General features: G+C 38.4%; 1 protein-coding gene across 2 annotated transcripts in view; it reads right to left on the bottom strand.

Annotated features, from left to right (window-relative positions):
* Ghr (growth hormone receptor) overlaps positions 1-25,472 on the bottom strand; it is a gene marked incomplete in the record, with an annotated part of 320,111 nt that overhangs the window by 105,780 nt on the left and 188,859 nt on the right. For both annotated transcript variants that reach the window (XM_013514982.1, XM_013514983.1), the window contains 1 exon segment: positions 121-186. In XM_013514982.1, the coding sequence (XP_013370436.1) occupies positions 121-186 (66 nt within the window).

Raw genomic sequence — 25,472 nt, 5'->3', positions numbered from 1 at the left:
ATTTTTGTCTTTAAAATTTTAATTTAGTGACAGTTATCACTAACAAAGGAAACAGGAAAAGATAGTACATTACATCATGGAAAACAACACGTAAGACTGCAGCATGACTGAAATTCTTACTTGTTTCCAGGCTTGAATTAACTGTTTGCAGACTCAGGTGTGCTCTGTCAAGGGTAGCTGCGGTGCCTGGAATAGGAAGAAGAAAACCATTAGTCATTCCATAAAATAAATGATCCGATGGGACCTTGTTACAGCATCATTTACAGATGATAAAATTTGACCTGCTCCCTTGCAGTACCCCCTTTTTAAAAATTAAACTTGCACCTATCCACCAAAAAGAACTCATAAAAATCTGAGGAGGTGGAAACATTTTGGTCTTCATTACATCTGGTCTCATGCATAGACACAGTAGGGAACAATGGAAAAAAACTGCCTTCCTTTATCATTTAAATCCATACTTGAGTATTATCAAAATGAGAAAAAATATAAATTCTTTAAAGCAGTATAAAAGAACAGTTCAGTCAAAAAATTTTTTTTCAAAAGTAATAGAAATAAACCTCTGAACAATCCTGGGGTCGGGGAAGGAATGAGGGAAAAACAAAAGTTGGACAAGAGAGAAAGAATTTTATGATGGAAGATAGGACAAGAAGTTATCTATTATAAAACCAACTGCAACTTGATTAGCACTAGTCAGGTTGCATTAAAGATAGGCAAAAGTGGAAAATGACCAATGTAGTTGCCATTCCACCTGAGTGGCTTTGTAAGTATCTCAGCTATGAAAGTATGTTTCTGTTGTTTGGGCTTGGTGGAGAATGGTGTTTGTCCAGACTCCCCAGATCAGATCATGTTCCCTCTGGTTTATACTTAGAGCGATAATTGTGTCCCAGATCCACAACAAATACTGAGATTTTCCTCAAGGCCAATGAAGCTACTATTTTGATACTGTGAAATATATATATTTGGTCTTCTTCCTATTTGCAACCATATAAACTCCCAAATTCTTGGAAATTCTGGAGTGATAAGTATAGGTTTGCATGTCAGTAAGCTGTTTTGTGGCTGGGGGCTTCCTCTCTCGGGGGGAGGGCACAGCATAAAACCAATCTTGATCACAACTCCAAACCCAACCCTAGGCAACTTATGGACTTGGCAAGGTCCTGTGTCAAGAGAGAGAGAGAGAGAGAGAGAGAGAGTGAGTGAGAGAGAGAGAGAGATGAAGACAGAAAGAAAGAAAAAGAAAGGGACTGGGGATGAAGCTCAGAGGAAAGGCCCTGGGTTTAATCCCCGTACCATGTACTGAAAAAAAATTATCAATTTTTTCCTAGAGTAAATCACATATTATATATGTTTTAAGGTGATCAGAAAGCAAAGTTGCATTTGTAACAATGCCTTTAAATCTCCTTGTTGCCTGGATACACTAAGTCTTTATTATTACCATTAATAGGCTGAATAATCCCTATCACCATCACTAACTCCTTGCTGCAACTCAGAGAACGTTTTGTTTCATTATCCTCTGCTTCAAGTGAAACACTGGAAATTTATTAAGTTTCAGTATGTTTACATAGCTTCTATAGTGAAATGTTTCACTGACAAGTATGCTCTGAGAAAGTTCTGATAACTCAAGGAAAAGGAAATTAAGTTCATAGAAATAATAATTAAGAGAGTGGAAGGACACTTTTGGAGATGACAGCCAGGCATATAGCATAGATTGAGGTGATGATCCATAGATATATACTTACTTTCAAACTAATGACTTGTATACATGAAGCATATACAGCTTGTACATCGGTCATAATTCAGTAAAGCGATTTAAAAGTAAGTTAAACATGGTAACACAAATATATGTGTTACTTTGGTCAAAATTATCCAGTAAGTTTGTTTAAATTTTGGCCTGAATCTGAGAAAACTAACAGACATCAGTGTCCAGGCCTCAGATCTGCACTAAAGTAGGCAAGTTTTTCCAGAACAGTGACTGAAATGGTATGTGAAGGTCAGTTCTGAGAACCCCAAGGACAGTGCTTAGCCAAATATCAAGGCTGGAAATTCTTGGGAAGCCTTAAAGACTCCCTGACTCTTTCTTCACACACTAGGATTTTTTCCTTGCAAACAGACATCTGGTGCTTTCCCCTTTATGGCACATTTGGTGACAGTTTCATAGAGGAAAAAGCCTTACTCAGTCAGCGCTCTTTACAAAATGTAATGAATCAAGACATAAAAGGAACAAACGGCATCCTTGTGGAAAGGCCACAGATTTATGCCAGTTCTGGGAGGATGCTGGTTACAAAAGTAAACTGTATTGGACAAAACTGTGCTGCCTTAGCAAATGTAAGGGTCACGCTCAGTCATCAATTTTAATTACTGTCAAAGCCATGTACCTAATGCATAACGTGCTGATCAGGAAAAGAGAAGCAAATAAAGAACATAAGCAGAGAATCACAACTCCAATATTAACAAAAATTAATGAGGCCATCACAAACTGTGGTCTCAGTGATGATCTCCAGGGATCCCATTCATTATTTCTAACAGCTCAGTAAGATAATCGTATTGGGGCTTGCGAATTCTGGGGTTATAAAATAAATTAAAATAAACTGCAACCTTTGGACTTTAGAGTTTTAGATAGAGATCTATGAAAGAAGTGGCCAAGCATTGGATGTTCAATGCAGTGGGCTTTGAGGAATCTGGACAAGCTTTCTGGGGAAGATGACTTCCTGAGACAGGTGCTATAATTAGGGTAAACAAATGATGAGGAAGAGAGAAGGCAGTTGGGGCCCAGGCACCCACTACGCAAAAGCACTCACGATATGTTAAGAGCCGTGATCTGTTGGTAGTGGTTGGAATACCTGAGTCAGGATGTGCTAAACTGGAGAAGTCAGAGACACATTAGGGAAGTTCTTGCAAAATAATTTAATTTTGATCCTGAAAAATTAGTAATGGTACGGAACTAGTCTGCCATGCTCTGAGGTGGAGATTCTCTCAGGGGACTTGGCCAAGAACAAGGTCCTAAGTCTAGAACTAACTACAGTCTAAACTTCCTTTTCTACACCCATCTTATACTCAGCTCTTCAACCAAAGTACATATCTGGACCTCTGCTTTGCTGTCTGTAAAGTGGAACATGCATGTATATGTGAATTGTTTAAATCAGCTAGTACATGCAAATCATTTAGTTTACAATATATGTGATTTGTAAATGTTGGATATTCTTATTGTTATTTTATTTTTATTGTTATTAGGCAGACACTACCTTGACAGTAGGGTTATATCTTTTCCCTTGGAAAACTTGGCAACACTTTCATGCTGGATTCTGTGGGCTTAGGGTATCACACTTAGGAGAACAGGATGGTGTGATAAACCAGCAAGCCCCTGGCTGCTTAGATCCTCCCCACTCAAGCTTATATGGGCAATGGGCTCTGTTTCTGTCAGAGATTCTAGAGTAAGGATGTCAAATCCACTTGTATCAAAAATTCAGCCTAAGACTAAATATAGTCACTTCCAATTCTCCACCATATTATTGAGGGAATGAGAGTGGGAGAATCAACGATCTGGCAAGTACTGCAATTTACCAGTTGTGTGTGGGAAAGAAATCTAGAACCTCAATAGATGGTGCAAACATAAGTCAGTGAAACAAAGCACGATAGGCAACCATTCTATGCAAAGATAGGAGATTATGTGTGTAAAGTGCATCACATGGCATCTGGGCAATGTTAACTATTGTCATTATTGTTTATGGTTATGACAGCGATAATGTGCATGTTGTAATTGTAATGCAATGTTTATTTCCAGACTTCCTCTGAAAGGCTGTGCTTTATCCCTCAGGCAACTGCACTGCCCTCTACCCAGCAGCCATCTAGAGTCCTGATCCCTCTCCAATCTGCTCCTGGAAAGGGTCAATTTCAAACTCATTGTTGGCCACACTGATGCTATACCTCAGACCACCCTGCTGCCTTTGAACTGCCTAGTTTGGTGGAAAAGTGAAGAAATATGTATGTGATATTTATATTCTGCATTTATAGCACGCCTAATATGTATCAGGCATCATACTACGCATATTTTTTGGATTTTTCCATTTTTACCTCCCCAACAATACTCTGAAGTGGTATTATTATTGGCAACCTTTGATAGGTAAAGGATTTGAAGTTAACTTGTTCAAGGGCCAGGCCAATCTATATGTTAGTAAGATCCTCTGAACCTGCCTGCTTACATTTCCCTTCACTCCCCTCCCTGCTAGGTGTCTCTTTTAACAAGATACACTGTGGAAATCTTCATTACAGTTTTTCATCCTAATTTGAGCACTGTAACTTTTGCAGGGCCACCTCACTATTCTCCCACAGCTGATATTAACCAAGAGGTGCGTGATAAATCAGCAAACCAATTTATTCAGATAATAGAGATATATTGGAAAGAATATTGGTGCAGCCAGATTGTTCAGGCTTTGGGCAAAAACACTCTGCAGGCAGGAGTCAATCTGTGAGGAACAGGTAAGACATGTGACATCCTCACAGCCTGGGCTCCTCCTTTCACCCAGTCATGGGTAGTATTACTCAGCCAAGGGTAGTATTACTCAGCGAATCCTCAGGTTGCAGTTACCCTTTTGGTCATGAGGACCCCTCAACACCCTAAGTCTTGGGAACGTTTTAAATTGTAATTTCCTGTCTTTTGTGGCTTGTTAGATTAATTGAATTCTCACCTATAGTTTCTTCTGAGCTAAAGAGTATTATCTCTCACACATTATGACTACTGGCTGCTCTAAAAAAGCCTATGTAACCTGAACAGAAAATCTCTGAGCCTTTCAGGGGATCAACATGGCCTCCACAATCTCCGTGAGGGAGTGTGTTTCTTGTATACTTCAATAATACATCATTGAGCACATTACACAAGAAAGAGAATTTACACAAACAAAAAGGAAACATGAAATGATGCTGGTGGTTTCAAGTACTTTTTAATGCTAGAAGAGTGGCTTGATAGTCAAATAATACACAGTGAGTTTGGAAGAGAGACCAGCATTGTGAAAATGAGCACATGCACATGTTTAAATAAGTCTGTAATAGCCATATTTTGCTGCATATGTGTTTTGAAAGTAGCTTAAGGCAACCACAATCAATGTGCGTGACAGATCATAAAGACCTTTATTCATATAGGCACTATCTTTGGCTTAGAAGAATAACTGCAGAGGTTTCCTAATAACTTCAAGATTCTCATATTACTTTCCTGTCTGGCAGTGCTCAGCTTGGTAATTTTTATACAAACATCCTCCTGAAGATGAACTTATGCATGCACTGAAGACATCTGCTTGCAATTAAGGACAGATAGTAGAACCTGACCTTTCAAACGTAGTCTTATCTGTGGTAAGGCCAGTTAAAAGTAGAGTGACTTTTGAAGAACACATTAGAGGTGGTGTTTTCATAAGGAGTAGCAAGGGGAGCATTCATATGAATGTTGGGTCTTAACTGACCTCATCTCCCTTCTACAAAACTTCCCAGCAGTTCCTCCGGCTTCCCTTTCCTCCTGCTACAAAAGCAGTGAAACATCCTGCCCAGCTGTCCCACCTCAAAAGTTGCTTTTCATTATGCAGAAAGGCATGGCCAACACCTGGCCATGACAGGAAGCAAGTTCTCTATGACACATGATAGCAGGCGCCCAGATTAATCACAATGGTAGAAGGATAAACAGAATCATGGGTTGGCACTGGGCCAAGATCAGTCAGAAGAAGACCAGCCAGGGCAATGTCACTGTCATTGGAAGGACAGATCAAGAGACTATGAGTTCAAGCCCAGAAGCACAGAGGACAGAAGTGTCTCCTCCCTCATAATGTTATTTTAGATACTTTTAATACCTGTGAACTTACCCATTGAAAAAACAGATTAATTTAAGTAAATCTAGGCTCAAACAGTAACTCATGGATAGTGTGCCGGAGCAGGCATCTTTCTTAAGTGTGTGTTCAGTGATATCACATGATTTGAAATCACATCACATAACTTGAAATCAGTCATTGCAGGAATATTTAATCCATAAATATTGCAAATGCTGCAAATCAAGGCCCTCTATCATATAACCCTGTGGAAATTCCATCCTCCTTTCAAGGCCAGTTTGTCTTCTCCTTCAGCTGGAATCCATCTTCTCATTCTTCATGCTTCCACAACACTTAAAAAAATCTGGACCCTGGCACTTACCATTACTTGACTTATATCTTAATTATCGGACTTTCCAAATGAATAATAAACTCAGATTGAAGACAAACATCATGCCTCATCCTCCTTTTGACCTACTGTAGCACTACAATAGTTTCTTAAACACAGTAAGTACTAAGGGCATATTATGAAATAAGTAAATATCTATTTCAAGAAAAAGTCATGAGGCATTACATCTTTATGTTATTTTATCAGAGATTTTGTGGTCTCTGGATTTTCAGTTTGCACAAAAGAAAAATCGTAAAGAATATAAAGCATATCATCAAATCTTCACAAAAGTTGGGACTAGGAATACTCAAACCGGATGCAATGACAGATATTTTAAGTAGCTTTGATGATATCTATCCTCCTGATAATTTCAGGTAACACAACGAAATAGTGAAAATGATCCTTTAACTTTCTTTACTTCCTTCTTTCACTTGGATGAATACATCTGCCTGGTTTGTATACAGCACCATGCTGGTCTTCTAACACTTAGATGTGGTTCTTGTTCCTTGCTTGGCTGACAATGGCAGAAGTAATTCTTAAATCCTAGGTATTGGCTGGAAATTCATGGAGCTTCTTATTCAGACCAGGTGGCATTTAGAAGGACACTATGTCAAAAGTATCCGAGAAAGCCTTGGTATATGCCTTGGTAGAGGTTTTAAGGTGTATTCTTTTCCCTCTGAGCAAAGTCAACTTTCATAAACATGTCTGGATTTCTATAATTCTCCCTTCATGGATTTGTGTGTGTGTGTGTGTGTGTGTGTGTGTGTGTGTGTGTGTTTATGGTGCTGGAGAACTGGGGATGTGCAGTTTTGTGACATGTCAGGTGGCAATGTGAGGCAGTAGGATGCAGAAGAGTGGCTAACATAGACATGAAAGTGATGTGGTAAGCCACACAGATATTTTGTGGAAGAACTTTCCAGGCAAAAGGAAAAGAGAATATAGGAAGTGAAATGGTTATCACGAGTACCAGAGAGGCCCCTATAATGGAAGCAGAGGGAGTGAGGAGCAAGTAGATTGATTTGATGGTGCAGAATCACCACAAGCCAGATATTACAGAAGTCTCCTAGCCAGAAGGATTTATTAGAGTCTATGAAATGGACGCCAGTGAGCTGGAACTTCTCTTCCTGTCACAGCTTTCAAAAACCCCACATCTGAATACATAAGCCTGTCCTGTTATGATGTGTTATTCCCCCTTCAATTCTGCATGGTAGAAGTTGGGACTTGGAAGGTTTGGGGGATAAGCTCCGAGGCTATGTGATGTATGGTTATGTTGTTGTTTGGATCTAAAATAGATCTCAAAGGCCATATGCTAAACACTGTCTGCCAGCTGATGTGCTTTTGGAAGGTGACTGGATCATGATGGCTCTAACTTCATCAGGAAATTAATCCATTAATAGAGTTAGAGTTTAATGCATTATTGGCAGGCAATGGAAATTTAGGAGGTGAGTCTAGTTGAAGGGCGTGGTCATAGGGACCTGTCCTTGGGGACTATTATCTTGTTCCTGGTCTTCCTCTCTGTCTCCCTCTCTGCTTCCTGTCTGCCACGAGGTGAAGAGCTTTGTTCTGTCACACCCTCTCTGCCGTGATGCTCTGCCTCACTGCAGAACCAAACATAATGGTGTCAAGTGACTAGAAACTGAAACTTCTGAAACCATGAGCCAAAATAAACCTTTCCATCCTAAAGTTGACATCCTGATGTATTTTGTCATATTCTCGGTAATTAGTCGGCTTTTCATTGATGGGACCTAGTACCTGACATGTAAGTCTTACACAAAAAAGTGGTGTATTTTGGCTCAAAGTTTTAGAGGTTTCAGCCCATGGTCAGCTGGCTCCGAGCACAAACATCAAAGAAGAGGGCATACCAAGGTATAACACTGAAAAGCTGTTCACCTCATGGTGGCTTGAAGCAGGGTGTGAGCAGGGACTGGGGACAAGACTATACCTTTCCAGGTCATGCACCCCAGTGAATGTTCGCCAACGAAGCCTCACCCCTTAATAGCACACTCATCTGTAAACTCATCAATGGATCAATCCACTGATGAGAACTGTGTCCTCACGATCCAATCACCTTCCAAAAAGCCCACATTTGAATACATAAGCCTTTAGGGGACATTTTAGCTCAAACCATAACAGAGGTAAAACTGACTAACATAGGCTTTAATTTACTAATTAACTGCAGGCTGTGGTACGTGGTCTGGCTTATAGACACCAAGTATATTGTTGTTCTTTATTCCACACATACTTATTGAGTATCTACCATAAACAAAGGCACTGTTCTTGGCATAGGATATAGTGGTGAATACGCTACACAGGCCCAAGGTTCATTTCTTTCTAGTCTACTGAAAGGATTTTTAGCCCTAGACCAAAGCATTTGGTCACCATTGGGCACATTTCTGCTTTAGGTCTTTGTTTACTTTATACCATTCTCCTTGGTTTCTCCTGAATAGGAAGAAATTGGAGATAATCCTCACCTACAGAAGAGGGATTAAAATTTTACAATGCATGTAAAGTGCTCAGCAGAAGGACTAGCACATAGCTTTGTGAGTATGATCACCTCTGAAATCACAGTGTTCATTGTTTATTTCACTCATGTATGTTCTATGATGTATCTTGCATCTAGTTGTGACCATTTACCTATAAAGGCCTCAAGTTTATCTTTCTTTGTAGCTGAGTAATATTCCATTATATAAAAGTACCACAATGTTGTTATCCAATCCTCGGTGGGTGGACATTTGGATTGCTTCCACAATTTAGCAATTACAAACTGTGCTGCTATGAACATAGGTGCACATATATCAATGTAATATGATGTTTTTAGAACTTCTAGGAAGATACCCACCAGGGGAATAGCTGAGTTGAAAGGGATCTCTAGCCCTAGTTTTCTGAGGAATCTCCAAACTGATTTCCACAGTGGTTTCACCAGTCTGCATTCCCACCAGCAGTGGAGAAGAGTTCTATTTCTCCACAGCCTCACCAGCATTTTTTATTGGTTGATTTCTTAATGCCAGCCATTCCTACTGTGGTAAGATGGAATCTCAATGTCATTTTAATTCACATTTCTCGAATGCCTAATGATGTTGAACATTTTCTCATGTATTTATTTGCCATTTGTATTTCCTTATCCGAGAAGTGTGTATTCATCTCAGTTGCCCATTTTTGGATTGGGTCTTTGAATTTGGGGAGGGGGTGCTGATATTTTTTACTTCTTTATATGTTCTAGATAGAAGCCCTTTGTCTGAGGGACAGTCAGCTAAATTTTTTTTCCAGGTTTGTGGGTTTTCTTTTTACTCCGCTGCTGATTTCTTTAGATGTGCAGAAACTTTTCAGTAGGATGAGATCCCAGTTGTTGATTATTTCAAGTGTTTCATGTGCAACTTGGTTTTTCTTCATAAACTCTCTGCCTACCCCTATGTCTTCAAGGTTTTTACCTACATTCTCTTCCAGTAGATTTAGTGTTTTGGTTTTACTATTAAGATCTGTGAACGATTTTGACTTGAGTTTGGTGCATGGGACTTGGCTCTATTTTCAGTCTTTGGGAGGTAGCAAGCCAATTTTTCCAGCAGCATTTACTAAAGAGGGTATCGTTCTTCCAGGGAGTTTGTTTGGCCCCTTTATCAAAGATTAGGTGGACGAATGTGTTTTGGGTTGTGGCTATTACTTCCAGACTGTTCCATTGATCCTCAGGTCTGCTTTTTAGCCAGTACCAGGTTGATTTTATGACAGTAGCTTTGTAGTACAATTTCAGGTCAGGGATTGTGATTCCAAATGACTTACCCTTGTTGCCCAGGATTGCTTTTGCTATTTTGGGTCTCTTCTGGTTCCAGATGAATTTAAGGCAGGTTTTCTTGAGATCTGTGAGGTATGTTAATGGTAGTTTACTGGGAATTGCATTGACTCGGGACATCAGTTTTGGGAGTATGGCCATTTTCACAATGTTAGTTCTCCCTATGCATGAGCAAGGAATATTTTTCCATTTACAGAACTCCTCTTCAATCTCTTTTTGCAGAGTACTGAAGTTTTCATTCTACTTCTTTTGTTAGATTGATTCCTAAATATTTCAGTTTCTTGGATGTTATTGTGAAAGGTATGATTTCCTTAATTTCTCTCTCTGTCTGTTTATTGTTTGTAATAACATAGTAATGCTATCGATTTTTGGGTGTTGACTTTGTATCCAGCTACACTGCTGAATTTGTTGATTAATTCACGAAGTCCTCTTGTGTAGTTTTAGGGTCTTCCATGTAAAGTATCATGTCATCTGCAAATAGTGATAGTTTTACTTCTTCCTTTCATATTCTCATTCTTTAATATCTCTCTCCTGTCTAATTGATCTGGCTAGTGGTTCCAGAACTATATTGAACAGGAGTGGTGACAGCAGACATCCTTGCTTTGTTCCTGAGTTTAAAGTAAAACCTTTAAGTTTTTGTTCATTTAGAATGATCTTGGCTGTTGGATTGTCATAGATGGCTTTGATCAGGTTAAGGAAAAGTCCATCCATTCCTATTTTTTGTAGAGTTTTTATCAAAAATGCCTGTTGGACCTTGTTCAAAAGCTTTTTCTGCATCCATTGAGATAATCATGTGTTTTTTTTTGTCTTTTGGCTCCATTGATATGGTGTATAACATTTAGAGACTGGCAAATATTGAACCAACTCTGCATTCCTGGAATGAATCCAACTTGGTCGTGATGTATGATTTTCTTGATAATTTGCTGTATTCTATTTGCTAGTACCTTATTGAGTACTTTTGCATCTATGTTCATGAGGGAGATTGGTCTTTAGTTCTTTTACTTGGTTGGGTCTTTCTCTGGCTTTGTTATCAGTATGATGCTTGCCTCCAGAAATGAGTTAGGGAGAATTGCTTCATTTTCCATTTCATTGAAGAGTTTGGGGAGGGTTGGTATTAAATCTTCCCTGAATTTCTTGTAAAATTCTGCTGTGAATCCATCTGGGTCTGGGCTTTTCTTTGTCGGTAGATTTTTAATCATGCTTTCAATCTCATTAATTGATATTGGGATGTTCAGGAATTTGATAGCTTCTTGACACAACCTTGGTAATTCATATGTATCTAGGAATCTGTCCATTTCTTCTGAGTTTTCTATCCTATGGGAGTAAGATTTTCAAAGTAGGTATTAATGATCTTCTGAATTTCTGTAGAATCTGTAGTAATTTCATCCTTTTCTTTCCTTATTGCATGAATCTGAGTTCTTTCCTTCCGTTTCTTGATAAGCTTGGCTAAGTGTTTATCAATTTTATTTATTCTTTGAAAGAATCAGCTCTTTGATTCATTTATTTTTTGGAGGATTTTTCTTTGTCTCAATTGCATTAATTTCTGCCCTGATCTTTATAATCTCCTCCGTTCTTTCAGCTTGGGGCCTGACTTGTTCTTCTTTTTCTAAAAGTTTAAGATGTAGCATCAGGCAACTTATTTGTTCTCTTTCTGTTTTCCTTATGTGTGAGTTCACTGCTATAAACTTCCCTCTGAAAACTGCTTTCCTTGCATCCCATAGGTTCCAGTAAATTCTATTTACATTTTCATTCATTTGTAGGTATTTTTTAATTTCCTGTTTAATTTCTTCTGTGACCCATTAGTTGTTCAGGAGGTTGTTGTTTAATTTCCAAGTGGTTATGGATTTTTTGGAGTTCTTTTTGTTGTTAATTTCCAATTTCATTGCACTGTGGTCAGATAATATGCACGGGATAATTTCAATGCTTTTGCATTTTGTAAGGTATGCCGTGTGGGGTAGGATGTGGTCTTTTTTAGAGAAAGACCCATGTGCTGCTGAAAAAAATGTGTATTCTGATGTTGCGGGGTGAAACACTCTGTATACATCTACTAAGTCCATTTGTTCACAGCTTTGGTTTAGATCTGTTATTTCCTTGCTGGTTTTTTGTCCAGTTGACCTATGTCTTTGTGTCAATGGGGTGTTTAGGTCCCCTGTTACAATAGTGCTATTAACTACATGGGTTTTCATGCCTTTTAAGATTTGTCTTATGTTAATTTGGAGCTCCAATATTTGGTGCATACATGTTTATGATTGTTATGTCATCCTCTTGCAGTTTTCCCCTGACTAGTATGTAGTGACCTTCTTTATCTCTTTTGATTGTTGTTGGTTTGAAGTTTACATTGTGTGCAAACAGAAGAGCTACACCTGCTTTTTTCTGGGTTACTGTTGCATGGAGGAGTATTTTCCATCCTTTGACTTTTAGTCTATGGATTTCCTTTTGAGTGAAATGTGTTTCCTGTGTACAGTATATCATTGGATTTTGTTTTTTAATTCACTCTGCCAGTCTGTTTATTTTGAATGGAGAATTTAGGCCATTTCCATTTGTAGTTATAACCAATATGTACTGATTTATCATTGTCATGTATTTACTTGCGTTGATGTCCCAATTTTTCTACCTGTTTAGTTGCTTTTTCTTCTTGACGTTTCCTTTCTACTGTTGTTCTTGAAATTGCAGTCAGATTTTTCTGTCTCTAGAATATATTTTAGTAGTCTTTGTAATGCTGGCTTGGCACTCATGAAGTTCTTCAATTGTTCTTTGTGGTGAAAATATTTTATTTCTCCGTTGAAATTGAGGGATAGTTTGGCAGGGTACATCAGTCTTTGTTGGAAGCTGTTCTGTCTCAGGAGTGTAATATTTTGCTCCAAGCTCTTCTCGATTGGATGGTTTGTGCTGAGAAGTCTGCTGTGATTCTGATGGGCTTTCCTTTATAGTTAATCTGTTTCTTTTCTTGAGCATCTTTTAATATTCTGTTGTTTGGCTGGAGATGTGGGAGCTTGACTATTATATATTTGGGTGTGGCTTCATTTTGGTTGTTGTTGTTTGGAGTTGTATATGCCTCATTTACCTGTACATCAGGTTGTGTTTCCATGCTTGGGAAATTTTCTACTATTATTTCTGCAAATATTTTTATGTCAGTTGTATTGCCTCCTGCTGTTTCATTGACTCCTGTAAGTCAGAAATTATTCCTCTTTGCCTCATCTTGTAGCTGTTGAATTGACTTTTCCTGGATCCTTGTTGATTTTACTAGATCCTTTCTTTTATGGTTGCTAGCTGCCACGCTGACTTCAAAGTCTGAGATTCTATCTTTAGATTCATTCAAGCAGTTTTGGTAGCTTTGAATGGCAGCTTTATTTTCCTGGAAGTCTCTTTGAATCTGGTTCATGCATTCTAAGTCCTTTCTATATTTTTCATTTAATGCTTCTATCCCTTGCCTTTGTTTTACTATTATATGTTTCTTCTTCAGACTTTTTGAGCATTTCCTTCATTATTCTTGTCATTTCACTTTTTGCCTGAGAGATTATTTCTGATCTCATCTCTTCTATGGCCTTATGGAGTTGTTTCTTTACCTCCATTTTGATCATTTCAGCTATTTCAGGCATGTGTTTACCAAGTTCTGCTATGTCGATGTCTCCTGGACTTGGTCTGAGTGGGGTGGAGTTCTGGCAATGGGTTGTAGTCCTTCATTTTGTCATGTTTCCTAAAGGATGCAGAGAGCTCAGTTTCCCTTTTCAGTAGCTGCACAGCAAAGGCCACTAGTGTCCTAGTTTTCCTGCTGGTCAGATTTGCCTCTGAGTGACCTCTGAGAAGCCCTACTTAGTCTCGAGTTTTCCGGCAATGTTGATTTGTATGTAGGTATCGCAGGTGTTAGACACGGGCGTCAGTGTCAGCTGAAGGCCGACTGTCTGATCCATCGTCCACTTGCAGTTCAGGGCACGTGCACGGCCCAGACTCGGGTTGCATCGTGTGACATTCCTGGACCTGTGGATCTACGTCCCCAGGCAGTTCAGGGTACAGGCAAACCTCAGACAAACTGCAGTGTCGGCAGTTTGTGAATCACCTGATTCTGTGTCTCCAGTCAGTTCAGGACAGATACAGGAACCAGATGCAGGCCGGATGGGCAGCAATCATAGCCTGTCTGTGCCTGCGACCCCCTAGGGGATCCGGGCGTAAGTAAAGCATGGACTTGAACCGTGGGACCACAGCTCTTGGAGCACTCGCTCAACCGGCGCGGGCGCATGCAGGGAAAGGCCATGGGCGGTGCCCCCAGCTAGAGAAGTCCCTGGGGCTTCTAAGTGAGGACCTCCTGTCTGCCATGGGTGCTGGGAGGGTAGAGACTCAGTGTGTAAAGGTGGTGGGGTCCTGGGTCACCCACTCTGCCCTCAGGAAGTAGATGGGAAATTCCTGGCTCTCTCTGTGAGTTTCAGCTGGGAACAGTGGCGGTGTGAGTAAAGCATGGACTCAAACCATGGGACCAGCAGTTCTCGGAGCACTTGCTCACTCGGCATAGGGTGCGCAGGGAGGGGCTACATGTGACCCCCACTCAGCCAGAGAAGTCCCTGGGGCTTCTTTTTTTGGGGGGGGGGTGTTCTCTGGTACCGGGAACCGAACTCATGACCTTGGGCTTGCCAGGCAGGCGCTTTGCCGCTGAGCTAAATCCCCAGCCCCTCCCTGGGGCTTCTGAGTGAGGACCTCCTGTCTGCTGTGGGCTCCCGGAGGGCAGAGACTCAGTCTGCAATGGCAGTGGGGTCCTGGGTCGCCCATTCCACCCTCAGGAAGTAGATGGGAAATAGCTGGCTTTCTCTGTGAGTTTCAGCTGGGAACTGCTGCAGTGGAAGTCGGTCTCATTTTTATATAGTAAAAGAAAATAAAAATTTGATACAGCTTCCTTCAAATACTTGACTTAAATATTTCATGTTAATTTTTTGAGTTGGAATTTTGGAAATGAATTGCTGAAATGCTGCTTTGTGTCCAACAGGGAACCAGTTCCAAAAACTGTTTTGCAGCAGGAAATGGAAGCTTTACCAAAAATGGAGAAATAAGGTGACTGCTCTGGGCAGTAGTACCTGATACTATAATTATTTCCTGTTTCATGCTGTCTTCAATAGTTCTTGGTTCCAGTGAAGAGCATCCTTTATGGGTGCTGAACCTTAAGTTTAAATCTAACTTTAGTTAGAGTTTTCAAAACAGAAAATTAAAACCAGAATCAAAATAGTCAATAAAATCATACAACATCCTTTACAGTATAAAATTATACTAGGTATTAAAAATGTTTTATGGTTTATTTTGGAAGGGACATATTTAAGTGGAAAAGTAGCTATATTTTTTCTAGCTATAGGGTAGGCAAAGCTTTAAAATCAAGAATAAGAGTTTTGTGTTCCTTGCTTGAACTATATTTAAGATGATGATGATCTGACAAGAAAAAACTCAAAAGCCTTATTGACAATCCATCTGTGGCTGCTGCTCTGGTCATAGATGTCTTCCACAGTGGGTCTTTGTGTTAGCCAAGGGCTCCCCACTGCCCATAAGTTTTTTTGGCAGGAAAGGACACTGTATGGCTTTAAGTGTTTCCTGATTGAATGAGGGAAAAGGAGAAGCTAGCCAAGTTCTGAACAGAGTTTTTATTGTGCTGAGGCCAGGAGGTGAATGGGGGATGGGAAAGAACAGGAGTTTCACACAACTTCTGCTCTTTCCATTTTCTGGTGAATGTAAGTTTAAAAGGTTGACAAAGACACCTTTGGTTAGATGGAGCAAAGGAAGGTCTAGGACATGATACAATTTAAATTTAAGATCTGAAGCAAATTTCACACATAACACACTTAGCAGCAGCTATATAATTGAGGAGCAAAAAGTATGTGCGGACTTTCATATTTTAACTGAACCTTGTATGCCATTAGCTTTTTGCCCTAAATTGGGAAATCTAAATTGTCTAGCTTCTTTTTAAGGGAATGAACATGTATGGAACAGGGATATGGAAGCCACAAACGGTTGGGTTACCAACATCCTTTCAAATGAAAATGACAACAGAATGCTTCTTTTCTTTTTTCATCAATAAGGAATAAAAACTTCACCTTAAATGTATACTCTAATTTTGGCTTCTTAGGACTTTTACTCCCAGAAACTTTGTATTCCTGTATCTCTTCAGTCCTTATCTAAATAGATGTCTGCACTTCCTACTGTCTCCTTCTCTTCTGGATCTACTTCAGCTGTACTCCTTTCCCTTCAGCTAAAGCTTTTCTTGTCAAAGCCAACAGCTACTTCTTATTTATTTATTGCTCAACTTTTCAGTTGCATTAGACCTGGTAGATAAATATCTTTTAAAAGTGTGCTCTTCACTTAGTGTCCATGATGCCTAATTTCCTTTGTATCCCTTCTAACTCACTCAAAGTTCTTTCTTGGGCTTTTTTACTGGCTAGTTGTCTCTGCCCATGGTGGACTGTCACAGAACTCCACTCTGCTTCTCTAGTCATTTTTACCCAGAAGAGGAATATTATGACTTTAAATATCACCCACATATGGGTAGTTCTAAATTTCTACCTTCAGTCTAAGCTTCCTCATTGAATTTCAGACTCTACTCAGCCTCTTTAGTTTCTTCTCTTGATATGCAATTGGTATTTCTATTCTGACACAAAATTCTTGAGTAACCCCTCTAAAAATCTTCTTTCTCAACTCTTCATTATCTTTGCAATTTGTTTTACCATCCAACCAGGTACTATAGCCAGAAATCTGTGGTCTATGTTCAGTTTTCTTAACTTCCACCTCTTAATTTAATTCAGCTACCAATTATGTTAGTTCCATTCCATTTACTTACCCCCATTCCCTTTGCTATACTGTAACTCAAGCTTCCAGCTTTTTTTCCTGGATTACCAAGTAGCTTCCCAACTAGTTTTCAAGCACTCACTTTTTTCTTTGTTCAGTTAGGTATCAAAATATTAAACCAATGTAAAGTACAATTCAGATCATGCTACCTCACTGTCCAAAACTCTCCAATGGCTTCTCATGTAATCAGTACAGTCCAAACCCCTATTGTGGCCACCAAGATCCTCCAACTACTAACTTGCTTAAGTAGACTCTTCCCCTGCCTTCCTGCTTCCCAACAGAATTTTGATTATTTTCAGGCAATCATTCCTCACCTAAGCAGGTCATATGCCTCAAGGAAGGTAGACCCAATCTCTAGCTCCAGGAGTGGGTATGAGTGGATGAGGGATATTCATTCTCCATTGATGTAAGTGACTGGTTCAAAAAAAGAGGATCTGACCAAAAGGGAATCTTGCTGGGGCGTCCTAGAAAATGTAAGGAAAAAAATCCATAGAGGATAACATAGACTCCTTGTTTCATTTATTTCATGCCAACCTTGAAGACAAAACTGATATTCTCAAGAGGGTAAAGGCAAAATTACAACAACAACAACAACACTTGGGAGCCAGGCACAGTGCTGGACACCTGTAATCCCACCACTCTGGGAGACTGAGGCAGGAGGATCATGAGTTCAAGCTTGGACTGGGCAACTTAGTATGATCCTGTGTCAAATTAAAATTTTTAAAAGGGCCTTGGGATGTAGCTTAATGTGAAGGTCTTGGGTTTAGTACTTGGGAAGTGAATATGAAGCCACCAGGTTTAGTTATTCCTAAAGGCAGTCCCGTCTCTGTCATTCTAATTAAATAAATAAGACAATTTTCTTGTTACTTAAGTTGGTTTCAATTATGCTTCATGTTACTAATCTTCTTGACTGATGCATTTCAAGAGAGGCTCCTTTTCACCCCTCTCAGTTCTCATGCCAATGTTTTCTGACCATTATGCCCAGCTGACAAATATGCCATCCATGTCCAGTCTCAGCTCTTGCTACTTCTAGTGCCTGAATGATCTTTGTGTGACTGGTTTAGGGCTCAGCTCAAATGGTGTTTTCCCAGGGAGACTTGCTCTCACCTACCAACCTAAAAAACGCCTTCCCAGTCATTTTTTAATATATCATCATATTTTATTTTTTCTATAGCTCTAAATAATATCTATGTGATAGGTATTTATTTGTATTTATGTCTATTTTCCTATCATTTCAACTGAATTTAATGCCTGCAAAATTTACTTTTCTGGTATAATGTTTTCTGGTATAAATACTTGTTGAATGGGTAAATGCGCAAATAACATCCTTAGCCTATAATAGTGAGGCCCTTACCTGCTTCCTGCTTGTTACTTTATTTGCAACAGAGTTAAGAACTGTAGGACATGTGTTCTTACGATGCAACTGAGGTATAACAGTTTCTTAAAATTAGCATTAAACAGATGGCCCTAATTTGCTCAGCTGGATAAAACAGAATTTTTGAATACCAAGACCTGGCAATCTAAAATGAAAAATCTTTGCCCATTCCTAGTAATAGCATGATCACTATTTTCTTGGACAATTAGACTTAAAATTTGGGACTTGCCTGTGCTTCTTCCTATTCTTACCGGTTGTCAGGTCGTAAGTTTGGCTTTTTGTTTTCTGTATATGTTTCTTAGACTCATTAATTCCTTTACCCCGCAATACTTCCCTAATGAGGACTCACGATGGAAGGCTTCCCAGCTCTGAAGCCTTCTGTGATTCTGTGTTGTGCAGGGATTCCAGCCCTTTCTTTGTACTGGTTGCTTAATCTTCCAAAAAATACCATTTTCATTCGGCCATGCCTCTGCTGTGGATTTAAATGGCACCTTGTCACTTGCTGGATTAAACTTAAATTCCTACAATTGTTTCTTTGCTTCAGTTTCTTTTTCACCACTTGGTAAAGCAAACATGCTTTAGACCAGGCAACATCGTTACTGTTGTCTGTATGTGTCCTCTTTTATTCTTTCTTTTTTTTCCCCAAGCAAAATTTCCAACCCTTTGCGGAATACCTGTCCTCATCACTGGCTCCCTTCTGATAATTTCTAACATTTCATGGCTTTCCCTGAGGCAGGCACTAAAATTTCCTGTGAGCGAATCTTTTTGTAAAAAAATTGGTGAGGAAAAACATGGAATAAACATTTGTGTACAGTTATTATCATTAGCATAATCTCACCAAATTGGAAAACTGGACCAAACTATATGCTATAAACAAGTAGCAAATCAGTGCAGGAGGCTTCCAAAACAGTTCTAAAAGTCACATTAGAATGTAGGTAATCTGTAATATCTATTTCCAATAGTTAAAATCTACTTGACATTATTTTTTTCTACTTGACATTTCTAGGCAATAAATGTACTTTGTTTTTCCTCTGTTATTGTTTTCTTTAATAGATTGGCACAACAGATATATTTTAGAAATACTAAAATTCATAGCCACATAATTTTCTTTAATTAAAAACCCAGTGAGAATGTTTATTTTTTCAAATTTCTCCTTTTAGGGTGCAGCCTTAGAGGGTAACTTCCCATTTCCTGAGCTTAACTATAGTATCTACTTAGTATTTAGAAAAATACATATACAAAGGTAAATTGATGATATGTCTATGTTGTTTGAAAATATTTTCCTTAGATTTGTTTCTTGATAATGAAAAATATCATGACGACAAGCTGACTGTACATAATCATTTTACTCAGTACATTTAAATGAAGATTTCCTAAATGGTTACTTCTTTGCTAGGCTAGGGTTAAGGAAAACTAGTGGAGATGTGATTCCTAAACTTAGCAGTTACCATCTAGTTGGTTGCAAAACTAATAGACCAGAGGTCATCAAAGGCTCATAATGACTAAAATGTTCAGCTGTAGTTGATGCATAAGGAGTCCAGAGAGAAAATGGCACATTTCTGCTGAAAGCTTTTGTAATTAGTAACATAAAAATATACAAAAGTATAACACTCATTGGTAAGATTGGAGAAAGATACTCTTATTCTCACATGCCATGGAGTTTTAAAAACTTTAAGGCCATATTTCTGTAAAGTGTATACACTAACATTTCATGTGAAACTCTGCATATCATCAGGGTGCAAAGGATAATTTTATGCCTCTAAAACTGATTAAAGTCTGACTGAGTCTACACACGTCTTACCAAGTTGTAGGGGTATTCAATTTCGGTCATCACTGTGGCTCTATGGCCTATTCTTGGGTCAAGGGAGGATCTTTACAGATCTTACACAGAGATAAAAAAGGGAAAAGTTCCTGAAAAACCCCTTGAAGCCTGGAGAATAAAAAGACTTGGCAAGAATAAAACATAAATTAATGCATCAGCAAATATTCTTGCTACATTTGATATACTTATTTTTAAATTTGTATTAGTATATGTTTTCAGTACATAGTGATTATATTCATTGTGGAGTACTGGTATACGTACATAGCACATCCTAATTCTTTTTCATTCCCTCCCCTCCCCTCTCTTTTGCAAAGGATCTACTCCTTATTCCCTATTTGCTATCTTTTATGTTAGTCCTTGCATTAGTGGTTAGTATTCACATTCCATTCATAGTAAATGACCTAAAGTATTGAAAGCCAGTAATTTTTACTGATTATTTCTTTGGAATTATAACATGAGTGCAGCAAAAATGTGTACTTCATGTAAAAACTGTCTTCCGTGTCCCATGGAGCTTGCTACTTAAAGCACTGTGGTCTATTTGGACCAGTAACATCAGTATTACTCAAAAGCTTATTAGAAACGTAGAGTCTCAGGGCCCACTGCAGACTTTCAGAATCAGAACCTGAATTTTATTTAGCTCTGCGGGTGATTTAAATGTGTCTTAAAAGTGGAGCAGCATTTCTCGATGTAGTTTTGCTTGCCTGTTTACTTTTTTACTTTTTAAACATAAGCATCATTCTGGCATTTCTTATGGACCCTAAAAAAATCTACGAGTAATAAAAGAGCCTTCTTTCTGTTCTGTAGGGTGAAAACTCTGTCATGACATCTGGAATTAAGTAATAAACAGACTTCCAATTGGAAGAGAGTTCACATTTTATTTCTGGAGGGAACAAAGCATAGTTACACTCTGGTTCTAAATTTATGTTGCTAATTTTACTAAATTGTGTATGGAATGCCTTCTGAGTTGGGATCACTAAACTGTAATTTGAGAAATGAAAGGCCAGCATTTGGTCCAGATCCCAAATACATCTGACAGACTGCTTACTTCAGATAGCAACAGTATTTTTTGAGCCAGGGGACAAGCAGTTTTCAAGTCATTAGTCTTGTGAAAATTCTATTTGGCCTATAAAATTTGCACTTGGCTCAACCATTTATATTTTGCAATGCCAACTTATTTTTCAACCAGATATTCCTTTTTCTTAATGTCTCTACCTTTAGTAGACCTAGGACAAGGCATATTTTCCTATTAACAAATATCCCAATTCTTCACCACAAATATCCCATTCTATCCCCAGTGGAAGTCAATCTGAGAGGAAAAATAGATTAGTTAACATTTTGCATCATTTCCACCTTTCATGACATTTAGACATTCCATTCATTAATTTACTCATTCACTCACTGTCACTTTTGTCTGTTTTTCCAAGGAGCTGTTTCTAAGGCTCAGGTCTTCAAGACAATATCAAAGTTAAATTACTGAAATAATTCACATGCATTTTCTCCTGTTTTGCTTTTGTTTTTAAGATCCTGACCAAATTGTACAGCTTTCCATAGCAGTGACTTGAAAAGATATAAATCTAAAATTTATAAAAATAATTAAGGTAGGGCTGACAACCATGAGAAAAATACTTATCAGCAGGTTCATCTGTCATTTTTGGGTTAGGAAATTGGGTTTTGTTTTGTATTTGCAATAGAAACAAGAGTGGGCACAATGCTAGGAAGTTCTGGGAGATGTCAATTTTACTTTAAAATAAGAATCTAGTGTTTCTGTATTTTATCACTTTTCAGTAAAATTTCTTAAGTGTTTTGGGAAAAAATGAAGTAAGTCTCAGTGCATTAAGAAGTTTGAAGTCAAAAAGTCAGATGTATTAATGGTCCATAATTAAGCTAGTATATATTTCATATATTTCTGTTGATGACTTCCTGCTTATAAGATATCAGTTACATGTTCTTCCTATGATAAATGAAATGAAAACTTGCAAATGAGAAGATGAAGAAGCAGATAAAAATATGTATATGTATTGGATTAACTGATGGAAGAAATCTTTTCCACTGTTCTAAAGCCCTACTCAAGGCAATGCAAATCCCATGTGTGAGGGCACCCAGAGTGGATGTAGATTGCAGAGATGAAGGATGATGATAGGATAGGACCAGCGATTAATTTCAAGATTTTCCAAGTGGCAATAAGAATCTCTTGGCCCAGCAGATGAAAATAAAGGTAAACTGGGTAGAATTCAAATATACAATATGCAACACAGACACATGAATATTAGCTCAAATTTTAAAGTATTTAAAAAATATAACATATATGAAAAGGTATTCAGGCCAGGAAGGGTAGCATATGTCTGCATTCTCAGCAGTTTGTAAAACTGACTCAGCAGAGTTACAAGTTCAAGTCCTATTTGGGCAATTTAGTAACTCAACTCTCTGTCTCAAAATAAGAAACAAAAAGGACTGGGAGTAGCTCAGAGGAAAGGCTCTGGGTCCAGGTCCATCCTCAGTTCCTTCAAACAGCAACAACAACAAAAACAACAAAGGGATTAGGTGACTAGAGGACAAAATATTAACTTGATGTTGATTCATTTCTGGTCCCAAGTTAATAATACCCTAAAAAATTGTTTCTCAGAATGATTTGAATTATAAAACCAAGTACAGATGTTGGTGTTCAACTTGCTTTTTAAAAAGTGTGTATGCTTTCTCTGGGTTCTCTGGCCTGTATTTTTTTTTTTCTAGATCTTTCCTGTAAACAACATTTAGTGTAGTAAGATCACATACAATAACACTGAATTTAGATGAGGGGCATTCCTAGGCTAGAATTTCAAGGCAGTAAAAAGTGAAAATTGCAGTTTCTACTGTAGTGAAACTCTGCATGTAATTGGTAATATACTTTACAAAATTAAAATGGTACTAAAACAATACTCATAAAAAGGGTGGGCCCATTTTAAATAAGTATTTTCCCCAAAGGACAGTGAAATAAAGATTAGAGATTGGCATTTATCAAAAATACCTCACGTTCTTTCTCTCCATTTATATTCTTTGTTTCTGAGAGAACAAATACTATGAGATGACAGATGTATGAACTGTAAAAATTAATATTTATATTATTATTAGGCTGATTTATAAGTCAAAGGTCTATCCATTTGTAATGTGGGGTTATATCTGAATATAGATGCTAATTTTATATATTAAAACAAATATAAAGGGAAAAATTGGACCCCATGCATGCATTTTAAACTGTGGAAAAGCCTTATACTAAAAGAAAATTTAGGGGCTCTTCCTCCCTGAGCAGTGTGCAAGGCAGGCGAAACCTCCAGCACCCTGTGGGGCCTTGGTGGTGATCCGCCACGCCTATAGTGTATTGCCCCAGGCTGGGCTGAACCCCGGACATCTTTGAGAAGCCTGGTGAGTCTGTGCTCTGCCTCCCTGACCAGCGTGCAAGGCAGGCGAAACCTCGGGCACTCTCTGGGGCCTTGGTGGCTCCCCGCCACACCCATAGTGTGTCGGCTCCAGCTGGGCTGCCCCCACTCACCAGTACAGGAGCTACATTGAGCACTGGGGATCTTCAGGCTCTCGTCCTGCACCTCACAAACAATCAGGACAGAGAGACTGCACTACAGAGAGTCTCTGATTCTTCAAAAATGACAAAACGAAGGAGCAAAATGCAATCCCAGACCTCCACACGACCCAAAACAAGTCCAGAAGGCATCAACACAGAACAGCCTGGAAGTCATACAACTGAAATTTCTGAAATGATAGCAACTAAAGTAAAGAAACAACTCCATCAGGCCATAGAAGACATCAGATCAGAAATGATGTCTCAGGTGAGAAAAGAAATGACAACAATAATGAAAGAAATGTTCAACATATACAAAGATGACATAGGCAAGAAAATAGAAGAGCATAGACAACTCAATGAAACCTTCAGGGAACAATATAGAAAAGAACTAGAAGGTGTGAAACAGATGCAAACAGATATCCAGGAATTTAGAACTTCCACTGAAAGCTTGCAAAACTGCCTGAATGAAGCTGAAGATAGACTTCCAGATGTTGAAGACAGCATAACCACCAATGAACGAGAAAGGAGGGATCTCTTAAAAACAACAAGAAACCAGGAAATAATAATTCAACAACTGCAAGACGAAGCAAACAGAAACAATGTCAGATTAATAAGTATTAATGAAAGAGCAGGTGTCAACACAAATGACATAAAAAGACTATTTGCAGAAATAATAACAGAAAATTTTCCACGCATGGTTAAACAATCGGACATCCAGACTAGTGAAGCATATCGAACTCCAGTTAGTCATAACCACAATAAATCTACACCAACACATATAGTGATCAAGACCCCAGAAACTCAACAAAAGATCAGAATATTAAAAGCTGTGAGAGAAAAGAAACAGATCACCTATAAAGGAAAGCCTATGAGAATCACAGTAGACCTCTCAACACAAACCATCAAGGCAAGAAAAGCTTGGAGTGAAGTTCTTCAGATACTGAAAGAAAACAACTCCCAACCCAGACTGATATACCCTGCAAAGCTATCTTTCAAATTTAATGGAGAAATAAAATATTTTCATGATAAAGAACAACTGAAGAAATTCATGAGTGCCAAACCAATCCTACAAAGAGTAATAAAAGATATAAGAAAAAGAGATAAAACAGACGGCAACTTCAGAACAACAACAAAAAGGAACCATCAAAGGAGCAAGCAATTAAACAGTGGGAAAAAGGAGGATCCAACAGCAGGAAAATAGCATGATAAAGATAAGTCAATACATATCCGTTATAACTATCAATGTAAATGGTCTCAATGCACCAACCAAAAGAAGCAGACTTGCAGAATGGATTAGGACACAAAACCCAACTGTATGCTATATACAAGAAACACATTGAACTCAAAAGGAAATTCAAAGACTGAAAATTAAAGAATGGAAAACAACACTCCATATGACAGGAACCAAGAAAAAAGCAGGTGTAGCTATTCTGTTTGCAGACAACGTGAACTTCAAATCAAGAACAATCAAAAGAAATAAAGAAGGTCACTACATACTTGTGAAGGGGAAGCTTCAATGGGATGAGATAACAGTCATAAATATCTATGCACCAAATATAGGAGTGCCAAACTATATAAGACAAATTCTAACAGACATGAAAAATGAAAGAAGTAGCAACACAATCATAACAGGGGAATTCAACACACCATTGTCATAAAGAGATAGATCAACTAGACAAAAAATTGGGAAAGAAATAGCAGCACTTAAACAAATATGGGAACATATGGACTTAGTAGACCTTTTCAGAGTGTTCTACCCAACAGCATCAGAATAGATATTCTTCTCAGCTGCACATGGGACGTTCTCTAAAATAGACCATATATTAGTACATAGAGCATCTTGAAGTAAATGCAAAGGAATTAAAATTATCCCATGTATACTCTCAGACCATAGTGCAATGAAATTGGAAATTAATGACAAAAGAAAACACAGAAACTCCATAAACAGTTG

This window comes from Chinchilla lanigera, unplaced genomic scaffold, assembly GCF_000276665.1.
Source record: "Chinchilla lanigera isolate Chin_1 unplaced genomic scaffold, ChiLan1.0 scaffold00025, whole genome shotgun sequence".
In the NCBI taxonomy this organism is placed as follows: Eukaryota; Metazoa; Chordata; class Mammalia; order Rodentia; family Chinchillidae; genus Chinchilla; species Chinchilla lanigera.
Note: the sequence above shows the minus strand (reverse complement) of the source record. Positions and strands in the feature narration are given on the sequence as shown.